Below are 25691 nucleotides of genomic sequence, written 5' to 3'. Positions count from 1 at the left end.
ATTACGTGGGAGAAATAAGCATTCTGTTCTTTAAACCACTAGGAAGTCTCTATTTTAGTGGCTTAGCCTTTAATAAAAACAGAATTAAAAATTAAATAAGGCAACTTCACATAGAACATTTAAAGGAAGCCTGTATTTCCACTTGACAGTATGTTGCATTGTCTTTTGTTTTGTGAAGCCATGAGTTTTCATATCTGTTGCCGTTAAAAGAAACTTCATTTCTTTTAACTGCCTTTGTTGGTATCTTTCTGGCAATCATGCCACCATCCCTTTGTGACAACTATGCAAGGGGTAAGAGGGGGAAATGTAGAAAACCTCAAGTTTCTAGCTTTGACACCTGGGTACATGGTGGTATTACCAGCTGAGAAAGAAAAGAAAATAGAAGGAAATACACGAATAATTTTGAGACATGAGAAATTAAAGATGTCGGGGAATAGCACATTAAATTTGGGGGAGAAGTCTGAGGGGACTTACAACCTCAGGCAGCAGCAGCAGCACAAGTGGGAATCTTGGCTCTTCCACTCATTAGCTGTATGACCTTGAGTAAACTACTCAACCTTCCTAAGCATCCATTTTCTGATTAGTAATGTGAGAGAAAGAACCTCTGACGGTTGTCATAGGCATTCAGTGAAATAATGCAAGTAGAGTTTAGCCCAGTGCTCAGCACAAAGAAGCACTTGATAAATCTTAGTTATTTTTATCACGTGGGGGAGCTGAAATCCTACATGGATGGGACTGAAGAGGGTATGTATTGATAGTATGGGAAGAGAAGTGGCCTGAGGGAGAATCAACGTTTTCAAAGTGAAGGATAAGGATGATATTCAGGAGACGAAAAAGGGAATAGTCAAGACAACAAGAGAAGTGAGGGAAAAGAAGCTGCAAGGAGGCTGTGGGCAGCAGTGCTGGAATCTGCAGAGGTCTGCTAAGAAGAGGAGGGAGAAGTGCTCATGGCGTCTGGCAAATAGGTCTCCGCACCTCACTAAGAAGAACCCAGAAGCTGGTCTGTGCTGGCTTGAGGTGTGAGTTAGAGATGAGGATGTAGAAAGTGCAATCTAAATGATTCTGCTGAGGAGTTTGTATGGGAAGAGAAGGAGGGAGAGTGAGTTTTTAGAAATTACAAGGAAAAGGCATGGAAAGGAGTGACAAATGAGGATTCAGGGCTGAGGAAGGTCAGACATACAAAGGAGTAAGAGTCCAAGAGTGCAGTGGAGCTCGGGGTGGGGTAGGGGGCTTGCCTTCTGCTCTGGCGATTTTTGCTTGCCTTTCTTAGAAATTATAGCATGAGAGGCATAGTTAGAGATAACTTTGGGGTTAATAATTTCTGTGTTAACAGAAGCTACCTGGCTTGGACTTGGTGAGAGCTGGATTCTTATATGTGAAATGCTGGTAAAGGTCCTCATGTGGGCAAGGGCAGCCTTCCGCGTGGCATGCTGCTCCCCGGATACACACAAACCTGACTACCATTTATTGTAAACGTACTGGTACAACAGCCTCGATGTGCCAGGCTCAGGTACTTAAACTTGCCTATGATGCTGCAATGGGCCATGGCTTCTCTCTTCTACCTGGATGTACTCTGTGCTCTCAGACTCCCTGATAGGAGTTTTGTAATACAGACAGCTGACATCGTCGGGTATGTCCCTCTATTCCTGCTTCTTGTTCTAGCCTCTTCTGCTCTGTCCTGCTGCTACCCAAGACCTAGACTAACAGCAGTCCTGAGAATAAACCAGGACAAACAGTGCTAGCAGACAGCGTGCTGCCAAGTCCAAACGCAGGTCTATCAAGTAGCGCGAGGATCAGATCTCCCACAGGCTCTGAGACCTGGGCTTAGACATCTCTGTGCTGTTCATCAGTGGCTCTTAAAAGACTGATTGAACATGAAAGAGAAAGGCAGATCCACTGACCATGGAGCCCCAGAAAAAGTCTATTCATCACCATTAAAGCACTATTGCAGTGTAACTTTGCCGGGAGAGATGTCTACGAAATGGATAAGAGTATTGATGACACCACCTAACAATCATATGAAACTTTAAAGAGCCCAAAGGGATTTCATACACATTATCTCATTTGTGAGGGGTTTTAGGTGATCTTTGGGAAAATGCCCTTTATGGAGTCTGAGACTCTGGGTACTCCATGTAATGTTATTCCTTCTGTGGAATTGAAAGGATTAATACACTGTGACTATTGTTAGGAAGCAGAATGTGATAAAGTCTCTGTGTTGTATATATGCAGCAAGGGAGGGAGACATGTAACATATACAAATCTGTTGCTTGAAGCCCCTTTGTTTGCAATTAGACTCTCTTATGGAGACAATTTCTGTAAGAGAATGGGGAGAAACTTAAACCCTCAGAGGTAAATAAGTTATGTTTGGATGTCACTATGGACTTACAAATTGCAGATAATAGTAACCGCTCTAATTTTTCCCACCACCAACTGAGCCTTGCCGACTTTGTGTCCTTGAGTGTTTAGACAATTGAAGACTCCCAGCTTTAGGAATAGGGCAGGAGCGTGAAGAGGTGATACCTGGATATTACTTGGCACTACATTTAGGGGGAATAAAGGGAAAGTGAAGCGCTTTGGACTGGGTACTATCTCTTAATGCCCTGTGATTTCTATTTCGCGAATAAAAGAAATAAACTAAGGTCTAGCCGTGAGAGGGCCTGAGGTATCCCTTATTCTTTTTTTTTTTTTTTGCGGTATGTGGGCCTCTCACTGTTGTGGCCTCTCCCGTTGTGGAGCACAGGCTCCGGATGCGCAAGCTCAGCTGCCATGGCTCACGGGCCCAGCCGCTCTGCAGCATGTGGGATCTCCCCGGACCAGGGCACGAACCCATGTCCCCTGCATCTGCAGGCGGACTCTCAACCACTGCGCCACCAGGGAAGCCCGAGATATCCCTTATTTTGACAAGTCTTAGACCATGACGTGAAGTAATGGACAAATGGTGCATAGATAAGAAATGTTTTTAAGACACATGGTGATTAACTTCCAATAGCACAGTATGATTGATTGGTGATCAAAATAGAAGCACTAGCCAGACTAGTCAACCCTCTAGCTGTCAGGGTTAGGGATTAACCCTTTGATAAAAGGCACTGGACTGACCACAAGTTAAAGGAGTGAAGCTGCCAAAACAGACAAGTTCTATAAACTGTGGTAGAAAAAAAAATGACCATAACAACAGTAACAACCATAAAACAATCTCTTTATCGCTTTGCAAACAGTGTGAGCAGACTGCCAATCAGGCTTCTTCTATGCACACACAGAGTAACTGCTCTCTGGAGCATCACCTGAGAACCTGGCAGTTATCTGCCAGGTAAGATCTGCGGGGATGCGGATGAAAGGACCGACAGAGCCACTACGCAGTACACATATAACACTGGGGTTGAATGATTTTATTGTACTTCTCTCTGAAGCTTTTGGTAAAAGGTGTGTTTTTAAAAATTCAATAAAAGTACATGCTTTTGCCATCTTTTCATTTCTAAAATCCTCGTTGAGATCATATTGACCCTAGAGCCCTCTGTTAAATATCACTATTTGTTTTGATTTACTTCCTTGTTGCAAATCTCTTTTATGAAACAAGGGCTCAGATTAAAGGTGAAGCGGATTTATTGCAACTAGAATAAGGTGCTGAGCAATGCTCACCATCATTCACATTTTCAAGCTCCACCACTGATCTGAACTATATTTAGAAAAAGACAAAGGATCCCTTTTTTTTACCTCTGACAGTACATGTTTTCTGACATTCATGTAGCTACAATGTAGCTTATATAGTGCATTGATAGTAGCATTTTCAATGCTACTATGAGTCAGGAAAATTGTTTGTAAGTTATTAGTCTCAACTAAAAAAACATTTCCCAAACTTGAGTCTTCAGAAGATAATGAATGCTCTGAATACCAATTCTATTTATTTGATATTTAAAAACCATGTCCTTTCTCAGAGCCTCTAGGTATGTGCATAATAACATCACCCACTGAAGTACTTCAAACAGATAAATGTACCATAAAACCAAAGTTAGCAGTATACAAATGAATAACTTATATTCTGCTTGGGTAGGGAAGTATAAAAGATATCATACAAATGGTGGCAAAACATTAGTACAGGAGTTACAAAATTGAGGACCTACAACCCATCTATCTATCCATCTGTCCATCCATCCATCCATCCATCCATCCATCCATCCAACCATCCACCCATCTACTCATTCATTCATTCATTCGTTCACTCAACAAATATATAGGGCATGTCTACTATATTCTAGGCACTGTTCTGGATGCATCAGTGAATACAACATATAAAGGTGTCAGCCATTGTGGAGTTTACACTCTAACTGGGGAGACAGAAAATAATTAACATAATAAATAGCATAATAAATAGGGAAGTTATGTCAGAAAGTGATAATTGCTGTGACAACAGAAAGTACAAGAGGAGGTCTGGGAGTGCTGGAGGTTCTGTGGGGACAGGAGGAAATGTGGTATTCAATAGGGTGGTTAGGGGACATCTTATTCAGAAGGCAAGACTTGAACAAAGATTTAAAGAGGGCAAATTTGCTTTGTTGGCAACTAGGGGGAGAGGATTCCACATAGAGGGAATAGGCAGAGCAAAGGCTCTCAGGAAGGAGTGAGCCTGGTGTCCATTCAAGGAATAACAAGGAAACCAGTGGGGTTGAAGCAGCTTGTGCAGGCAGAGAGAGGCGGGGAACAGGTCAGAGAGGTGATCAGGGGCCAGATAAGGTAAAGCTTTGAAGGCCTCGTAAGGATTTCGGCTTTCATTCTGTGGGAAACAGGGAGCCAGTGCAAGAATTTGCACAGAGCAGTGACATGATTTGGCTTATGTTTCAGCAGAATCACTCTGGTTGCTGTGTTAAGAATAGTGCATAGGGAAGCAAGGGTAGGAGCAGAGAGGCCTGTTCAGAGGCTCTGGAAGTAACTCAGGAGAAGCAGGGCTAGTGGCTTGGACAGGGTGCTAGAGGAGAGGTGATAAGAAATGGTCAGATTCCAGATGATTTCCTGAAACACAGAATAAAGTGTTCCTTGTTCTCTGATGTGGAATGGGAATCTGTCAGCTGACGGCTGCATCTGTGTGGCATGGACCTCAGCTTGAACAGCACTGTGTTCATCTTTCAAGCATGGGGATATACAGAATATATATGGGCAATATACATGGCAGGGTTGGTCTTGCATGGGCCTGTTTTCAGTGAACAACCGAGCATCCTCAAAAGACTCTTCTGCTTAAAGAAGGTGGCCAAGGCATATGTATTTGATTAATAGAACAAGAGATACATGTTCGAGGAGATGGGTGATTATGCATGGATTTCAGGATCTGGCACTCTTAATGGGCCCTGGCTTAGCTCCCATGGACCATGGCTTAAGAAGAAGAAGCTTCAATACAAAATCTATATCACAAAACACGTGTGGGACTTGGGAACAAAAAGAATCAGCAGAATTGGCACCAGCAACTTCATCAGCAAGCAGGGATGGTGCCATATCACAGATATTAGTGCCCTGAACATTGGGCACCAGCAGTTGGTGATGGTGCCCACACTGGCAGGCTGCAGTGACATTGGCAGAACAGTCAGTTGGCAGTGGCAAAAGTGCCCTTGATGGGAAGATACTGGGCACTGTAGCCAGTAGCACAGACATTAGTATCTTTGCTTCACTGGGCACCTGCAAGCTCTGAAGCAGCCTTTGGCAGTCATTAATAGAGATTTGGTACACTCAGTGGTTATTAACAGCACTGAGAGCACTTTTGGTAAGTTCTGGTGGCACTGTTTCAAGCTTTGGTGACAGGAGCCATCAACCACAATAAGCTAGAGAGGCAGAGAAGGGCAGATGCCAGTCAGCAAGTGGTCTGGTTAATGGTGCACATATGACTTGAGAGACCCAGAATGAATCATTAGGAAAAATTTCAGTAAGGTCTAGAATATGCAGAGAAGTGTAACCTCATTTTGAAGCCCTGCCTGGAATTCTTGAGAACCCCTTTTATATCTGTAATGAGGGAATAATCTAAGAACTATTCCACCACCATTGGATGGAATAAAGAATAGCTTGGCTCTTAGGAAAATGTTTCCAGTTTCATAGTCTGGTGTTGTTTGTTTGTTTGTTTTGTTTGTTTTTGGTCAGCTCAGAATTTTTAGTTACCTCAGACATCAAACTAAGAATTTTCAGCTTGACTTCTGTGAATCCCCAGTAGAAAATCAGCTCTTAACAACAGTCTTAGTAGTAATTATTTATTTAATTCAACAAGAATTTTTAAGCACAAAATTTATATGTAACATCATTCTAGGTACTGTAAAAATGTAAAAGGGTCTAAGGTTCTTTCCTTCCAGGAATATGCAATTTTCTGTGTATATATTTGAAATATATACAAATATAAGAAAATTAACTGCCAAAGTTTTTACAAGTCCCAGAAAAGAAACAAAACTTGAGTGCATTGGAGAAATTTGGGAGGAGTTTCTTCCATAGTTTCTCTTGGAGTTAATACATAGGGAAGTAAGTGAATGCCTGTGTGAGTGTGTGCATGCGTGTGTGTGTGTGTGTGTGTGTGTGTATGAAAGTGAGCAAGAGAGAGAAACAGAGTGACAGAGACAGACAGAGAATGGATGAATACGGGCATCCATTTCTCCCTACTGTCTCTAGACCTAGCCGGAACACAGGCAGCATCTTCTGTCTGGAGTGATTCCCTTAATGAACTATTTGCTAAACATACTTATTAATTCCTTGAGATTAAACTCAAGCATCAGGTACCTACCCAGAAAACTTTCCCTGACCTCCGTACTTAGTTCTTCCCTCCTCTTGGAGCATTTTTTTTCGCATAGTAGTTTAGTTTTCGACATATCTGTCTCTGTCTAAAGAGTAGATAGGACTCCTTGAGGCAGGAACCAGGTCTTATCCATTTTTTCATACCTATCTCTGAACCTAGCATAGGGCCAAAATGAACTATCTGATTGAATGGATGGATGAATCAGAGATTCACTGACGATCATCTGGGCACGTGGGTATCTGCAGACATTATGCATCTGGAGTTGCCCTAGCTCTCTGTCATCTGGCTCCAATCCTACCAGAAATGCTACAGTCTTTGAGATGTAAGGTCAACCGTTACTTCGTGTTTACATCAGTAGCACTTAGAAAAGTATTCAGTTGAAAGTGGACACCATAAAGGTTGGTAGGTGATAATGTAATTGAGTCCCAGGGGAAAGGCAGGGAAATCAATCTTCTCTACACTTACTGCAATAATCTCTTGTACATTTGTGGAGAAAATTTCACATTCAACAATTTCTATAATACATTTACCTATTAGTATTAGAAAACTGTAAATACAATTCTTTCCCACAAAGCAGTGGCCTCCAAATAGACAAGGAGTTGAGGGTTAAAACTGATGATGCACTGAATAAAAAGCTTTTAACCTGCTATGACTCTGTGATTCATAAATTATAACCTTAAAAATCATTTAAAGTGTTATCTATTTAGCACTTAAGCCACCATGAATTCACAGAACAAGTAAAGGTAAAATGTATTTTCTCTTGAAGACATGAAAGAAGGAATCTGGCAGGTTATTGAGTACTCATTTCCTCTGATAAGAGCAGTCGTTATCTGTTAACTAAAAACAAAACAAAACAAACAAACAAAAAAGCAAGCTGAACATCTTTTTACTAAAACAGAAGATGCTAGATCTGTGGGAGAGAATGAAAATGGCCAGTCATTTTTCTAAAGGTGAAAGGTGGATTCTTAGGTAGCATGACAGAAGATCAAGCATCAAGTCAGAACCTAAAAGATGGAAATCTAAAATCCCATTGACCACTAACGAAGAAAATGACGACAAAGAAATACCATGTATTGAAAAACTGCTTTGCTTAGGGGTGGGAGAATAGTAACTCAGTCCTAGTTTAGCCTGCTCTGCTGAAGCTGACTTTAGGCATCTGCTTGAGTCTGAAGCATCTGACTCACTCATTACAGCTTGAAGGGCAAAGTGGTGGATGAAATTCACAGCTGGATTGATGGCACTAGCTATATTTCAGAGGGTGGTTATTACAAATGGGAGAAAAAGTAGCATATCTGTCTGCCTGAACAAGCTAAGCAAATACTTTGGGTCACGTTTTGCTTGGAGTGTCATGAGCTATCCCCAAACCCCACGCAACAAAGAAGTTTTTAAGGTGCATAGAAATGCCTTTTTGATTTATCTGTCTCCTCCTCCAGGAACCTTCTCCTGATTCCCTGAACAGAAGACACCTTCCCTTCCATTTAACATCCAAAGCTTGTATTTTTACTTCTAATACAGTTTGTTCATGCTCTGTTTTTATGAAAACCCCTTGAATATTGCGCCGACTTCTGTTGTTAGACGGTAATCTCCTTGAAGGCAGATACTGTGTAACTTCATCTTTTTTTTTTCCTCTTTGTCCTGTGTCTGAGACATAAGTAGATGCTCAAGGCATTTGCAGATATAAATTGAACAGAGACTTCTCACTTGACTGCTACTGATCAAAAGTAAGAAATAGAGCCAAATTATATTCAACTATTAAAGTAGAACTTAATTCAATTGTACAGGAAAGGTAGGGGATAATGGCTCTTCAAAATGGTGGGTATGTTGTTTTAGAGCTCTTGCGTAGATTTACTTAATTCTGCTTTATTATGAAATCACTATGTCTTTAGCAATTTCATGGAACTGCACTGCCACGGTCTGAACATTCAGCTTCTCAGTTCACTTCCATTCCATTCTACGCCACCTACATTTACCAAGCCCTTGCTGTTTAAAGTACTCTCTGTCTCCACCCTTTTCCCACTTTCCACTTAGCACTGGGGACTGATTACATTACCTCTAAGAGGTACAGACAGGAAGCACTCTTGCTATTATGCTTATTCATTTAATCTCTTAGATAGGAAGGCCCTAGTTATGATTTTAAATAACTTCTTTTCTGGCTCCTGATGAGTTAAACAATAATCTTAAATATATTAAAAATTAATTTTAGTGAATGATGATCAGAATTGGAAGTTTTGCCCTTTTCTTATTTAAAAATGGAATAATCTGCCTTGTGAGAAATGAAAATGAAAAGAATGGAAAGCTCACTGTTGTAAAGTAGTCATGGGCATTTTCAGTCACACTCTCTTATATCAGTAATTGAGTTCCTTTCTGTTGCTTTTTGGCCCCAGGCAAGAGCAACCCCCCAAATTTATTAAGTTTTGTTAATTTGGTGAGCACTTATTGAACAAATACAAGTGGCTATGACTAATTTTAACTTAGTCCTTCTAAGTGACAGACACTTCATATGCATTTGAAAATGTATAACTCACAATAACTTAATGTGGTAGGTTCTACTATTATCTCCATTTTACAGATAAGGAAACAGATTATAGAATTTAAGTAACATGTCCAAGGTGACACAAGTAGTAGGTGGCTAACCTAGAATTAAATTAGGTTAAAATAAAAGCTCAAGAAAGTTCCTTTTTGAAAATTCTAAATTCCTGGAAGGCAGCTTAAATGGATTATCCCCTTAGTATCCTCATTGTGCTTTGAAGTATAATGTTTAGACAATATAGTTAAGAACCTCAGTTAAACTGCTCAGGTCTGAATCCTAGTTTATCCATCTAAAATAGCATTCATACTTTCTTGTCACTCTGTCTGTTCCCTTGCTTAATATTTCTCCATAGCACCAATCATTACCTGACAGGACATATTTTTACTAATTTTTGTTTGCATACCCCACTAAAATAAGCTGCATGAGGAGAATGACCTTGTAGGTCCTGTTTCCTCACCATCCTCAACATCTAGAACAGTGCCTGACATGTGGTCGGTATTTCATAAAATATCTATTAAATGAATAAATAAAAGGAGATTCACTTTGCTTATTGTTTATACCTGAAGTAATAATTTCCAGATACAATTAATGGATTGAAGGAACCTCACTTTTTATCTTGGTTCACCTTCAATCTTCTTTTAAAATTTTACTTAATATATATGAATACAGAACATATGATATACCAAGTTCCATTTTAAGTGCTTTACAAAATATTGACTCATTTAATTCTTAGAACACCCCTACGGGGCAGGTGAAATCAAACTCAGGGAGTGCTGGCCATGGTACCAACTATTACACCATGCTGCTTCCTGGCTTAATCCTGTAAAAATGTCATCTCTGTGTAGTTTAATGCTCTAACGATGTGTCTTCACTCTCTCGTAGAGAGTGCCCTTCCATCTTGCCCATCTCTCCCTCCTCTCTACCCAGATTAAAGAAGAAAATAAATAAGATTATTTTAGTTATTTTACTTAATTGTACCTTTCCTTCTTGGACACAGCAATTCCTACTGCTAGTGAAGCTTTTCTAAGGCTGCCTACAAGGATAAACAAGCAGCTTGACCCCCAGTGGCTGCTGGACAGCTGACATGGTCTGTGTCTTCCTTTCTCCTTTTTCAAGTGTCTCCTTCCTGCTTTTCTAGGGCTTTTGGATCCCTGCCACGGCCCTTCCCTTCCAGTCTTGAGAATGGAGTTTAGTGGCCTACGGAAGTTGTAAAAATTGCCTTTACAGCCTGAAACTTAAAAGGAAACCCAATTTTATAATCAATTCCTTTTCCTGTGTTTCGTCATTTGGTTCTTTCTTGTCCTTTTACAGTTTCTCTCACAAATACCCAAGCATCTTCAGAGCCTTGGGTCTCAGGTATAACAAAGTATCACCCAGGAGGCAACTGTCATGAGGACAGACACCTGGGATTTTCGCTCCAGCTCTGTCACTACGGAACAATCTGCCTTGAGGCGAGCCATTTAGTATGACCGATGCTTATCCTCACCTGTGAAATGACTCAGGTGAGAGGTTGAGCTGGATATTTTAAGGCCCTTTGCTGCTCTAAATTGTGATTTTCTTGGAAGAATTACATTAGGCAGAGAAAGTGCTCAGATATCTAAATTCCTTTACTCTTACTACTGATTGCGCTATCATTCCAAGGGAGCCATTGTTCTTTATTAAGTGGGGGTGAACTTCTCAAAGGTGAAGGATGACAGCTGCTGGGAATGGCGATAGATCAGAATTTATTTACTTGCAGAATTCCTCCCATATTTCTCTGTAAATATCATGGGGGATATGATAAATGATAGTAATGATAGTTCATGATAGTTCATAGTTCATAGTAAAATGATAGTTCAGTTTGCTGGTATACATAATAAAGTATTCTAAGATAAATTCACTTAAAATAAAACATTTCAAATCCTCCATCTTTAGCTTAGGAAGAATGCAGCAGTCACCTTGCTTTCTGAAATGGTGTAAAAACCTTGGAACGGAGCGTCCATAAGTAAGTTGGGACTGCACTGCTCTCACGTCTAGCAGTTATTTGGATATCTATCCAGCCCAAACAGCTAGAGCTATTTTGTACTTTGTGTGTACTGGGCTTTGTCATTTCAAAGGGCTCAAAGAGCTTTATAAATAGCCACCATTCCTTCTCCCAATGTACTCCCAAAGAACAGGCTGGTTATTGGTTTCCACTTGTAAACAGAAAGCATGGGGCAAGGTGGAGGAGGTCTCTGGAGGAAAATGCAGGCCACCAGGTTGTGGGTGTTATATTCATGAAGGACCTGCCTTACTTCTTTGTAAAACATTTAAATATAAAGGTGCTCAGCTGGGAAATTTCCTAACCTGGGAGTCCTAATTTGACCTATTCAGGACTGATTTCTTTCTTTTTTTTTTTTAATTTTCATTAAACAAGCAATTATAAATTTATTTATTTATTTTTGGCTGTGTTGGGTCTTCGTTTCTGTGTGAGGGCTTTTTCCAGTTGCGACAAGCGGGGGCCACTCTTCATCGCGGTACGCGGGCCTCTCACTATCGCGGCCTCTCTCGTTGTGAAGCACAGGCTCCAGACGCGCAGGCTCAGTAGTTGTGGCTCAACGGGCCCAGTTGCTCCGCGGCATGTGGGATCTTCCCAGACCAGGGCTTGAACCCGTGTCCCCTGCATTGGCAGGCAGACTCTCAACCACTGCGCCACCAGGGAAGCCCAGGACTGATTTCTAATCTGCATTCTTGTTTGGCTCAGTCCAGTCTAATAAATATTAACTGAGCATTACTATGTCCAGGTGCTCCATGCTTAGGAAATGAAGATGAATATGAAAAAGATCCTAATCTTGAGTGAGAGAGACAAACTAGTCAATAGGTAGTTTTATCAGGTGTAATGGGAGCACAGAAGGTTAAATTAGCACCCTAGCCCAGATAGAGGATGTCTCAAAAGGCTTCTCCAAGGAATAAATCTTGAATGAATACTAGTGTGAAGAAAGGCAGCAGCTGAGGTGCAGAAAGAAAAAGGAGTTTCTGACACAGAGTGGCTAGATTCTCAGGAATTCCATTTAGCTGTTCCTGTGAAGAAAGACTACATTTCTCGGCTTACCTTGCAGTTTAGCAAGGGTCATGAAACTGAGTTCTGGTGAGTCAAATGTGGTCTAAAGTAAATGATGCACTTCCAAGCCTGGCAACAGAATATCCTGTGTGATCGTCTATGTTCCTCTCTCCCCTACCCTTAGGGCAGCTCTCAAAGAACTCCAAGATGGGAGAACCACATGATGGAAGAAGCCTGGATTCCTGAGTTTCTGCTTGGAGGAGAGCTGCCTAAACCACCATGGACTTAGTATGAGTGAGAAATAAATTTAATAATGTTAAGCCACTGAGATTTTGGAGTTGTTTGTTACAGTGGCTAGAGTTCATTACCTGATTATATAGACCAAGGAATAATAAGAAAGATCTGAATGACCTGCTGTCACTTCAAAGTTTATTTATTCCAAATGACCTTAAGGTCAACTACTCTTTCTTCCTTCCTCATTCTCCAATGGCACCAACATTTATCCTGAAAACGAAATAATCTTTTACACTGATCTAAGTGAGCATGTCTGTTTGTCCCAGAATGAAAAGACATTTACAGAACTGAACAGATCTTGAATAGACTCTAGAAACACCACAGCTTCTCCCACCAAGGACCATACCTACAGGAGGTGGAATACCCCATGCCCTCAGTTAGACCATGGGTCCAGTCGTGTATTAACTTTAGGTTAGGGCCGCCATACTAACTGTGCACATATGTGTGTGGGATTGTGTTTGAGAGTATATCTTTTACTGGATGTCCACAGGGTGGTAGGTCAAACATCGAATGGCATGAAATTTAAGATGCCTGCCAGTGAAAAGAAAGAAATGCAAGAAAAAAGAATGAGGGTAGATGGAGAGTGAGTGTGGCACAGGGGAATGAAAAGTTACCCTGTGAAAAGGTACAACAAGAGAATCTGTGCCTATAGCCTATGTTTTGTCATTGCCCTTCTGAAAAACAGCAGAAGAAGCAGGAATGGTTTGCTATCATTTTTCTAAGTGACAGGGAAATAAGACTGAACCTTCCTTTCTAGAGTTTTAAAAAAGTTACATTGGTTGTACAATTTCCCCCTAAATCTTGCACACATCTTCATCAACCATCAAGACTAGAATCAACAAACATCTGAATTTCAAGCACCTTGAAAGAACTAGGGTCTTTAAGAGCAGAATCCTGGGCAGGAAGCCAAACTGAGATAATGTCACATTCATAATACTCCTTTGAACTCTGAAATAATTAGGGATTCTATTGTATTAAGACTTTAATTTTGGGGGTAGCAAAGTCACAGCTATAACCAAATCTGGTCCCTAATGCTTTGTTTAATTGATAAAGTGGAAACAAGACCAATTTTGTTTTGGGGGGGCAGCGTTTATGCTCTCCAGTTTGCCACAATTTCCACTACTCCAAATTGTCTTGCCTTTAAAAGTGTTTGAGTTTTCAGTCCTTGCCAGTATATCCCTGTATCCCAAGCTTTTTTTTGTCAACTGTTGCCTTTATCTATTTGTTCTGATCAGGTCTAAAGTTAAATGGTCCCTTTTACTGTCTAGCTGTGTTAGTTTTTTAAAAATGTGTTTAATTTGCTAACATCCTTAAAGTATTTTCCGAGAGAGTTTGACCAACTTACTTTCCTAATATAGATGAAAATATGCTCCTTTCAATAATGAGGCACCGATGAAGAATGACCATGTTTTTAAAATTTGTACTGTTTTATAGGATTCCTGATTTGTATGCATCACTTAGATCAGTGGCATTCAAATCATGAAGTCTTTATGTGCAACTGGCAAATCTTCAAGGTCTCTAATTTCTGTATGATTGTGTCATATCATGCTACATTATACCTAATTTTACAGATTAGAGACATGTGCCTCTTCTTTGAATGGTGATTACTAATGTGTTACTAAATCATCTAATTGTGAATATCATAGTACCATGAAGATGGCCCATGGAAATAAAAGATGCCTTTATTGTTGTAACCATGTAATGGTTATTCCACTTTGACCACAAATGTAGACATGGAAACTGGACTGTAAAGTGGATCATTATAAAGTGTATCTGTAGCAGGAAGACTTCTGAGATGGCCCCAATGATCCCACCTCTTGGTATTCACACACTTGTGTAAATACGTCTTCCTATGTTTGGGCTGGATTAGTGGCTTGATTGTAATGAATAGAATAGGCAAAAGGATGGGATGTTACAAAAGACTGAGATTTTCATCTTGCTAGCATGTTCCTGTCCTCTCGCTAATGCTGTTGAAACTAGCTTCATGTTTCTTTTGGAGGGGCCCATGTGACAAGGAAACGAGGAAGGCCTTCAGCCAATAAACAGCTTGTGAGGCACTGAGGCCTCAGACCAACATCTCCCAAAGATAAGAATCCTGCCTTCAACCACATGAGTGAGCTAGGACGTGGATTTTCCCCAGCTGAGTCTCAAGATGACTGTAGTCCTGTGAGAGACCCCAGAGCCAGAGGACCCAGCTAAGCTGCTCCTAGATTCCTTCCCCACAGAAAGAGAGATAATAAATGTTGTTATATCCCAATAAGATTTGAGGTAACTTGTTATACAGCAATAGATACCTAACAGAGACTCTTGTTTTTCTATTGGAATAAGAGACAACTCTGTTTTTGTTCTGTTTTGTTTTCTTAAACCAAAATCTCAAACTGAGGATGGGGAAGGGGATAATTTATCTGGACAGAGGTGTTCAGTGCCATTCAGTGAAGAAAACAATTGAAACCATGTAGCCCAACACATACTGGTAAAATTGAACTGAACTTAAAAATGTAGGTGTTCATTATGCAGTAAAATAAACTAGGATTGCAATGAACAAAACAATGAATACCAGAAACTGTGCTATGATCAAGAGTCCTGTGAAAACTACATTTCCTAGTCATCAAATATTCTGAGTTTTGAGAAACTCCAACATGTAACTGAGAGAGTGAGCAGGCAAGGAAAGGGAATGGCAGAGAGGCAGGAAGATAACTGGGTATTGTGGAGGCCAAAAGAGGACGATGTTGACAGCTGACAAGAGTATCAGAACCTACTGAGGCCAAGGCGAGGTGAAAGCAGCTTATGGAATTTCTGCTCTGCTGGTCACTGGTGACCTTAGCACTGTCATGTGGGGTGGCAGCAGATGAACTAGTTAGATCCAAGTAGGTTGAAGGATGAGTGGGAGCAAATAGCGAGTGTAGACAGTTACCAAGTAATTCCAAAAGGTATTATGAAACAGGAAAGTATAAGAAAAAACATTAAAAAGTGACGTGAGCATGTGATCTAAAAGTTGCTAGCATGCTGAAATGCATTTTCAATTCAGGATGAGAGATTAAGAGAGCAGATACACTATGGGCCTTGACACGAAATCCTGCAAACCTTTAAAATGATAATCCTTTGAATTCCTGACCTCCAGGTGTTATATTGTCAAATGACAAGAGAGATTATGCCCTTATAAAAAGATTTTAAAGGATTATCCAAAGACTTGGCAACACAGAATTCTTACCTGGAGAAAGGTAAATGACATGTTGCAGATAAGTAATCAGATAATTTCCCTGTGTCTAGGGGACAGAAAAAGCCCAATATGCTTAGAGTTTCTAGGAAACTACAAAATAAGCCATCTTCTCATAGAACTTTTGGTATGTGTCCCTTCTTAAAAAGAGAAAAGGTAGTGTATATATGTCCATGCCACTCTCTCACTTCCAAATGTAAAATAGCTAATGGGAAGCAGCCGCATAGCACAGGGAGATCAGCTCGGTGCTCTGTGACCACCTAGAGGGGTGGGATAGGGAGGGTGGGAGGGAGACGCAAGAGGGAGGGGATATGGGGATATATCTATACATATAGCTGATACACTTTGTTACACAGCAGAAACTAACACACTACTGCAAAGCAATTATACTCCAGTAAAGATGTTAAAAAAAAAATGTAAACCGCTATGGGGATGTACTAGGGTTCCCATTGAACCTCAACCACCCTCATACTTGAAATGATGAGGTGCCTTAATTTTGCCAGTCTTGTGGGTATTAAATGGTATCTTATTGTCATCTTAATTAGCATTGCACCAATTACTAAAGAGGCCAAGCATTTTTCATGCTTATTTTCCATTAGTGTATCCCCTGAAATGTTATGCCTTGTAACTTATTCTGGCAATTATTTTGTTAATTTGCCTATGGTTCACTTATAAATTTGTAATATTTCTTTATGTAAAATAGATCCTTACCCTTTGATAGGAAAAAAAAAAAAAGAGAGAAGGGTAAAAGTCGTGGGAAACTTTCGGACCTAAGGAAAGACTGAGTTGGGGTTGGTGAGGGAAATGGATGCTGGATGAAAATGGATAATTAAGCTTTGCTACTAAAGGTCAGGCACTGTAAAAGACAGGAAAGAATGGATGGAGAAGAGGAATTAATGTGATTACTGTTCTAAAGATGTCTACGTGGAACACATTCTTTGTGTTCAGTGTATCAAATGAACTGGAGACCATTCAGATATTTGCACTGGTAAATACTTCAATATTAAAAAGGGAATATTATAGAAAAGACATTATTACCAAAAGAATAAACTTCTGTATTTGAAACTTGAAACAACAAATACAAACAAAGCATAAAAAACATGCGTTGAACTGTGCTAACACATCGAGATTGCACTTAGCAAACCACCTTTTCTCTGTTTAGGAACAATCTCACCGATTCCAAAACACAATATGTTAATTAAAGGATCTCAGGTAGCAATCATGGAGTATTTCTCATGACAGATGAAGACACAAATATTCTGAGGACCAAAACTGCACAAGCAAAATGAAGAGACATTTTGTCCATCTTTTGGCAGTGCAAAGTTAGAGTGAACGCAAATGAACGTGTTGGCAGCAGAATTACACTGTCGACCACCTAAAGATTGGGCTCATGACCTAAGAAGGCAAAGCATCCATCTGTAGCATTGTAACATTTTGTTTGTACTGCTGAACACGTGTTTGGATGTTTTTATATCTTCTCTACTCATTTGGGTGCATAGTAAGCACTTCAGCATCAGCCTCTTGATAGAAGCTTAATTTTGTGTTATTTCTATTATATTGTTTTCTCTAATGGGAATGATATTCTCTCTTAAAAATAAATACGTCATTTATTCTTCAAATAATTCTGGGTTCAGGTTCTTTTGTTTCTCAAAATGGCCTGTACAGGATTATAGACACAGCTTAAAAATTGAGATATTCTTTGATTTTAAAAGTTATATTTGAATAACATGTGAAAAAATATTCATTTGTTTAGTCACTCATTCTTTCATTCTTTTAATGTGCATGTATTGAGCTGAGCACAGTGGGAAGGTCAAGGATGGATGTGACATTGTCTCTGCCCTCAGGATGTTTATAACATAAAAGTAGTAAAATATTATTAGTACCTTCAGACAGAACAAGCATAGGGCCATCAAATCTCAGAGGAAAGAAAGAGCAGGGTATTCTTTCATTCCACAAATTATTTTTTGATGTGGTAGGCACTATTCCAGGGACTGGATATACAAAAGGGAAAAAGATAGCCAAGGTCCCTTATTTCATTGACCTTGCATCCTGGGGGTGAGATGAAAAATAATGAAGAAAACAAACAAATAAATAATATAACTTCAGGTAGCCACAAGTGCTATGAAGAAAACTGAAGCAGGACAATATGAAGGACAGTGACAGTGGGTGAGGGGTGTGACTTTGAGGGCACAAAACCCTCTGTGAGGAGGTGACAGCTGAGTAGAGATTTGATGGTGCAAGGAGCAAGCACTTGAAGATATGAAGAAAAGGCTTTCCAGGCAGACAGACCAATACAAAAAGGCTTTGAGGCAAAAATGAGTTTGGCATGTTCTGGAACAAAAAAGAAAGCCACATGACTAGAGTGTGGGAGAAAGGGAGAGTGACAGACGAGGTCATATTGGTGGGAAGGGGTCAGATCCTATTGACTTTCGTAGGTCATGATAAAGATTCTGTTCTAAGTGAGAAAGGGAATCCACTGGAGATTTTAATCAGGATGTGGCATGATCTGATCTACATTTCTTTCTGGGCGCCGTGTGGAAATTTAACTGCAAAGTGGTAAGAACGGTAACCGGGACAGAGATTAGGCATCTATGCATTGTCCAGGTGAGAGGACCAATGAGAAATTGACTCAAGTAGTCTAACCTAGAGATGACAGGTTAGAATCTATTGTGGTAGCCTGATTAGAGGTGGTTGGTGTGGACTAGGGTAATAATTACTAAGGTGGGGAGAAGTGGTTTCACTTTAGGAGAAGTTTCACAAAAAAAGTGATGTAGAACCGTTGAGTTGAACTTTAAATGGCAGGCCGATTTGTGACAAGTGGGGAGTCATTCACTGATTTATTGAGTGCCTCCTAGGGGGCAGGCACTGTGGCAGGTTCTGGGGTTACAGCAGTGCAGGAGTCCTTGCTGAGAGTGAGGAGAAAACTTGCTGAGGAACTACTATTCTAAGTAAAGATACAAAAGTAGCGAGGGGAACAGTATGCTAATAAGAATTACCTCCAGATACAGTTTTAAGGATGCTTTATTCTTTTTCTTTTAGTTTAGAAAATTGTATGACTAAAACTCCTTTGTATGTTTGACTTTCCTTGAATTTGCAAAAGTGGTAAGTTTCTATCAGTAGAAACTCAGTTCATTGTCAGCTGGCAAATTTCATCATGTCACCTCCTTAGAAACAGTGGTTAGTATTTATCTTTCCCATTCTGAGAAGGAGAAACTATAGCCTCCTTAGAAAGGAAAAGCACAGAGGAGAATACAAAATATGTAATAAATTCATATATTTAGGTGCATCTATTACTGTCCATCTGCTACCCTGCCTCCATTTGCCCCCTGAATCTTTTTCCAAGTGTATGACCCAACTTCAACATTCCCTCCTTCTAATTCCTCTTGTATACAGTCTCCAGAATTAACTGGCCTAAAGCAGTCTAGTCATGGCCATTCCCCTGTGTTTACAGAATAAATTTCAAATTCCTTAGCCTGATACCAACCTGACCCAACTTACTTTTTCTGTTTTAACTCTGACTCCACTCTCCAATTGTTTTACTCACATTGGATTTTTTCTTCTTTTTTTAAAAATTATTTTTTAAACCATGGTGAAATAACAAAATGTAAAGTTTACCACCTTAAACCATCTTGGAGTATACACTTTAGCGGCATTAAGTACATTCACATTGCTGTGCAAATCCCACTGGATTTTAAACCACACGAGTATCGCTGTTCCCCTAATGCTTCTGGCAGTTTGTTGCCTGGACCATACCTCTATCTATGTGATTCCTGCTGGCCCCTGAAATGCCTTTCCTTACCAATTAAAATCCTACACATCCTGAAGGCCAGTTGTTTTAGGCTCTTATGAAACCTCATCTGGAAACAGAAGGTCAACTCTGTTGCTAGGTAACATACTACTTAAAGTAAAAATGATGCCTGGTTGGTAAATTGCATCTGGACTGGGAAGATTTATACATGAACTACAAATACCTGATGGGGATGCGATATTTAGGACTTCCCTGAGTGATGACTTGTGATTAGGCAGGTTCCTTGTCCCTGGAGGCTAGGGCTGTGGAGTTATTACAAGAGATACTGCCTTTAAGGGCATGAGGCTTCTGATCCAGGAACATTCTTGTACCCACCCTACATTGATCTTGTCTTCTTGCACCTGATCTGTCACCTGGGGGGCATGGACTGATGTTTGTACTGACATAAAGAATCCCACTGAAGAAAAACTCTGAAGCTGCCCTGCTAGCCAGTGGCATTTCCTGTATTATATCTTTCTTGATAGATCTACTGTGGCTCATAGTAGTCTTATGAGTCTGAATGTTTAGTTGGACTAAGAAGACCTGCTTTGAGGAGTTGCATCAATATGCAGACATATTGTCCTAAATCCTAATACCCCTTGCACACCTGGACTTAAAACCACTGGGACTATACTCAGGGCTAAGGTAATAAAGCATGGCTAACCTTTGGAAGGAGCTGGATTGCCTGTAGAATTCTTTGTCTGTGCCCAGAATTAAGGATTCCAATTTCCAACAGATCTTGATCTTCCATAACATTGCTTCCCTGAAACAAAACCAGAAATGTTATAAATTAAATCCGGCATTTTTACTGTGGGTAAATAATGATTTTCTTAATACAGAGAAAAATAACCAAAAAGTGATCTGATTTTTATAGACAAAAACATAGAGTCATTCTTCTGTGAGGGTGAGGTGAGAGTAGATCACCTATATGACTGTGTTGAAGGTTCTGGGAAAGTCTTCTTTCCCTCACAAATACTCTCATGGCTTACTATTTATGGTTGGATTATCTGCATTGGGAAATCATTCCTGTGACTCAAAACCTTGTTCCCCTAAAAATGTATATGCTTCTAGGAAGAGTTGTCATTTAAAACTATCAGTGACCTATGCATTGAGGTGAATGAACAAGTTTTTTTTCCCTCTGAAAATAGATTTTGTAAGAAGAGCTGATGGAATAATTGAAGTATACTAGGCAAGTTAAAAGAGAATTAATAATTAATCTTAAATATTGGATGTCAGATACCTGATCAAGATGTGAGGACAGAACAATGAGTAAGATGCAGGTCCCTGCCCTCAACTCTCTATTTCTTCCAGTCCAGTGATGGAAACAGATTGTTCAAAGGCAGTTAGGATGCTGTGAATATGCTATGATGGTGACACATGCTTGGTAGTGTAGAGGGGATCTGGGATATGTTTGCAGGGGAGATGATGTCTAATCAGATGTCTGAAGGATGGTTTGGATTTAGCACTCAAAATGGGAAGGACTAGGAGAAATTATGTGCAATGTCATGTGGGTAAGAAAGAACACAGTTTACTTGGAAACATCAAGTTCTAGGATAAGTTGGAGAGAGGAGCAAAAGGTAAGTCTGGAAAGATAAGGAAAGGCCAGACTATACAGACGTTGTATGCCACGCTGAGGAATTTAGACTTCATCTTGACCATAATGGGAAGCCTGGACAGATTTTAAGAAAAGGAGTTACATGATGAGATTCCATATTTGGAAGGATCAGTTTGTTTTCTGTGGCTGGGCCACAGTCTCCTTACCTATAAAATGATGAGGTTGAGCCACATAATCTCCAAGGATCAGTCTAGTCCTGATATTCTCTGATTTCAATGATTTTTTGACCTCTGATTAATACTCCAACACAGAAATTTATTTATTTATTTATTTTGGCTGTGCCATACGGCTTGTGGGATTTTAGTTCCCTGACCAGGGATCAAACCTGGGCCCTCAGCAATTAGAGGGTGGAGTCCTAACCACTGAACTGCCAGGGAACTCCCTGTAACACAGAAATCTATAAATGGCTTATTTTGTCCCTAAATTTTAGTCTTTTGGAGTTCAAGAATTCAGATCACTGCTTTCTATGGACAAGTCAAAGTCTGTCCTACTAATGTGTAAAATAAAACCACTTATGAATAGAAATTACAGAATACCTATTTATGGAGAGCAGTGGGTACTGATGAATATTTAAAGCAAAAGAGAATGAACTAGAAAGGGCAATCATGGGAGCATGGAGACCATTAGAAGACCACAGTAGTTGTTCTATAGATGATGTGGGCTTAGACTAAGGTAGTGGTCACAGGAGACTGAAAGAAGTGAGTGGATCTGAAAACTATCAAGAAGTTTGACTTGGTGATTGAATGCACAAAATGATGGAGAAACTCAGAATACACATCAGTTCCAGGCTTCAGCAGTAGGGGTGGACCGTGATGCCTTTTCCTGAGAAAGTAAAGGAGGAGGGGCCAGTTTACTATGGTGCAAAGACGAATGTCTTTCCCTGGACTGGCACAGAACAGATGAATGTAAACAATTTAATATCAGACTATGTTATAAATGGATGAATTGGCTGTTCTTAGAAAGATTGAAGTCATTAGAATAGCATCATAGCTAGGGATTTACAATGGGCACTCACCAGACAAAAACATTCCACCTACGCATAGTAACATTCCTGTGCTTAAGCTACTCTGGCCACCTTGGAGAAGGCAGAACTATGCAGGTAGAGCAGCATGATAATAAAAGCCTAATGCAAACAAATAAGCCAGTCTTGGGAGTATGCCACAGGAAACACTGCTCTCAGAAAGTACTCAGTGCACACAATAGGGCATGGCTAAGGATATAAATGACTTCATTTTGAGAAAGCGTTATTATTTTCAGAAATGGACTAGTGTGTCATGAGTGGGATATATGATACCGTTCTGTGTTTGACTTTCACTCTTTAAGGGGTTTTCCAAAGGAGATAAAAGGCCCTTAAAAAACAAAAACAAAAACAAAAAACTTTGGCCACCTATGTATTAGATCATTATCTGGTTTTCCACTGGCTAAATTACCAGTCCACAACTTAAGCTTATACAAAATATAGAACCTGGGTTCTTTATACAAACACAAAACACACCAGGATGCTATAGTCTGATTTAGCTACTATCTATAGGTAATACTGAAAACTTGATTTCAGTGTTTGAATACTGAAATGATTTAAAAAATTTAATCCTTAAATCATAAACAATATGAAAAGACAACCCTCAGAATGGGAGAGAATATTTGCAAATGAAGCAACTGACAAAGGATTAGTCTCCAAAATTTACAAGCAGCTCATGCAGCTCAAAATCAAAAAAACAAACAACCCAATACAAAAATCGGCAGAAGACCTAAACAGACATTTCTCCAAAGAAGATATACAGATTGCCAACAAACACACGAAAGGATGCTCAACATCACTAATCATTAGAGAAATACAAATCAAAACTACCATTAGGTATCACGTCACACTGGTCACAATGGCCATCATCAAAAAAATCTATAAACAAAAACGCTGGAGAGGGTGTGGAGAAAAGGGAACCCTCTTGCACTATTGGTGGGAATGTAAACTGATACACCCACTATGGAGAACAGTATGGAGGTTCCCTTAGAAACTAAAAATAGAACTACCATACGACCCAGCAATCCCACTACTGGGCATATACCCTGAGAAAACCATAATTCAAAAAGAGTCATGTACCACAATGTTCACTGCAGCTCTATTTACAATAGCCAGGACATGGAAGCAACCTAAGTGTCCATCAACAGATGAATGGATAAAGAAGATGTGGCACATATATACAATGGAATATTACTCAGCCATAAAAGGAAATGAAATTGAGTTATTTGTAGTGAGGTGGATGGACCTAGAGTCTGTCATACAGAGTGAAGTAAGGCAGAAAGAGAAAAACAAACACAGTATGCTAACACATATATATGGAATCTAAAAAAATAAAAAAGGCCATGAAGAACCTAGGGGCGGAGAAGCTTCAAGATGGCGGAATAGTAAGTCGTGGAGATCACCTTCCTCCCCACAGATACATCAGAAATACATCTACATGTGGATCAACTACTACAGAACACCTACTGAACGCTGGCAGAAGACCTCAGACCTCCCCAAAGGCAAGAAACTCCCCACGTACCTGGGTAGGGCAAAAGAAAAAACAGAGACAAAAGAATAGGGTCGGGACCTGCACCAGTGGGAGGGAGCTGTGAAGGAGGAAAGGTTTCCACACACTAGGAAGCCCCTTCGCGGGCGGATACTGCGGGTGGCAGAGGTGGGTGGGGAGCTTCGGGGCCATACTGAGGGTGGTGGAGGTGGGTGGGAAGCTTCGGGGCCGCGGAGAAGACCGCAGCAACAGGAGTGCGGAGGGCAAAGAGGAGAGATTCCCGCACAGAGGATGGGTGCCGACCAGCACTCACGAAGCCGAGAGGCTTGTCTGCTCACCCGCCGGGACGGGCAGGGGCTGGGAGCTGACGCTCGGGCTTCAGAGGTCAGACGCCAGGGAGAGGACTGGGGTTGGCGACGTGAACACAGCCTGAAGGGGCTAGTGCACCATGGCTAGCCGGGAGGGAGTCCGGGAAAAAGTCTGGAGCTGCCAAAGAGGCAAGAGACTTTTTCTTCCCTCTGTTTCCTGGTGCGCCAGGAGAGGGGATTAAGAGCGCCTCTTAAATGAGCTCCAGAGACAGGCGTGAGCCGCGGCTATCAGCGCGGACCCCAGAGACGAGTATGAGACGCTAAGGCTGCTGCTGCCACCACCAAGAATCCTGTGAGCAAGCACAGGCCACTGTCCACACCTCCCCTCCTGGGAGCCTGTGCAGCCCGCCACTGCCAGGGTCCTGGGATCCAGGGACAACTTCCCCGGGAGAACACATGGCACGCCTCAGGCTGGTGCAACGTCACTCCGGTCTCTGCCACCGCAGGGTCGCCCCGCATCCGTTCCCCTCCCTCCCCCCGGCTTGAGTGAGCTGGAGCCCCCGAATAAGCTGCTCCTTTAACCCCGTCCTGGCTGAGCGAAGAACAGACGGCCTCAGGTGACATACACGCAAAGACGGGTCCAAATCCAAAGCTGAAACCCCAGAGCTGTGCGAACAAAGAAGAGAAAGGGAAATTTCTCCCAGCAGCCTCAGAAGCAGCGGATTAAAGCTCCACAATCAAGTTGATGTACCCTGTGTCTGTGGAATACCTGAATAGACAACGAATCATCCCAAATGGAGGAGGTGGACTTTGGGAGCAACGATATATATATATTTTTTCCCTTTTTCTCTTTTTGTCGGTGTGTATGTGTATGCTTCTGTGTGTGATTTTGTCTGTATAGCTTTGCTTTTACCATTTGTCCTAGGGTTCTGCCTGTCTGTTTTATTTATGTTCACATAAAAATTCTTTTTTCTTAATAATTATTTTTTATTTTAATAACGTTATTTTATTTTAATTTAATTTATTTTATTTTCTTCTTTCTTTCTTTCGTTCTTTTTTTCCTCCCTTTTATTCTGAGCTGTGTGGAGGACAGGCTCCTGGTGCTCCAGCCAGGCCTCAGGGCTGTGCCACTGAGGTGGGAGAACCAAGTTCAGGACACTGGTCCACAAGAGACCTCCCAGCTCCACATAATATCAAACGGCAAAAATCTCCCACAGATCTCCATCTCAATGCCAAGACCCAGCTCCACTAAACGACCAGCAAGCTACAGTGCTAGACACCCTATGCCAAACAACTAGCAAGACAGGAACACAACCCCATCCATTATCACAGAGGCTGCCTAAAATCATAAAAAGGCCACAGACATGCTCAAACACACCTCCAGACATGGACCGGCCCACCAGAAAGACAAGATCCAGCCTCATCCACCAGAACACAGGCACTAGTCCTCTCCACCAGGAAGCCTACACAACCTATTGAACCAATCTTAGCCACTGGAGACACACACCAAAAACAATGGGAACTAAGAACCTGCAGCCGGCGAAAAGGAGACCCCAAACACAGTAAGATAAGTAAAATGAGAAGACAGAGAAACACACAGCAGGTGAAGGAGCAAGGCAAAAACCCACCAGACCTAACAAATGAAGAGGAAATAGGCAGT

The 25691-nt window shown here is 40.9% G+C and overlaps 1 protein-coding gene across 15 annotated transcripts in view; it reads right to left on the bottom strand.

Annotated features, from left to right (window-relative positions):
• The window catches only part of ANKS1B (ankyrin repeat and sterile alpha motif domain containing 1B), a 1217724-nt gene that overhangs the window by 323479 nt on the left and 868554 nt on the right, over positions 1-25691 (bottom strand). For all 15 annotated transcript variants that reach the window (XM_032645644.1, XM_032645646.1, XM_032645647.1 and 12 more), the window contains one exon: positions 20266-20364. In XM_032645644.1, coding sequence (XP_032501535.1) covers positions 20266-20364 — 99 coding nt within the window. The remainder of the gene's footprint in view (positions 1-20265; positions 20365-25691) is intronic.

The sequence above is a fragment of the Phocoena sinus genome, chromosome 10 (assembly GCF_008692025.1).
Source record: "Phocoena sinus isolate mPhoSin1 chromosome 10, mPhoSin1.pri, whole genome shotgun sequence".
Taxonomy (NCBI): Eukaryota; Metazoa; Chordata; class Mammalia; order Artiodactyla; family Phocoenidae; genus Phocoena; species Phocoena sinus.
Note: the sequence above shows the minus strand (reverse complement) of the source record. Positions and strands in the feature narration are given on the sequence as shown.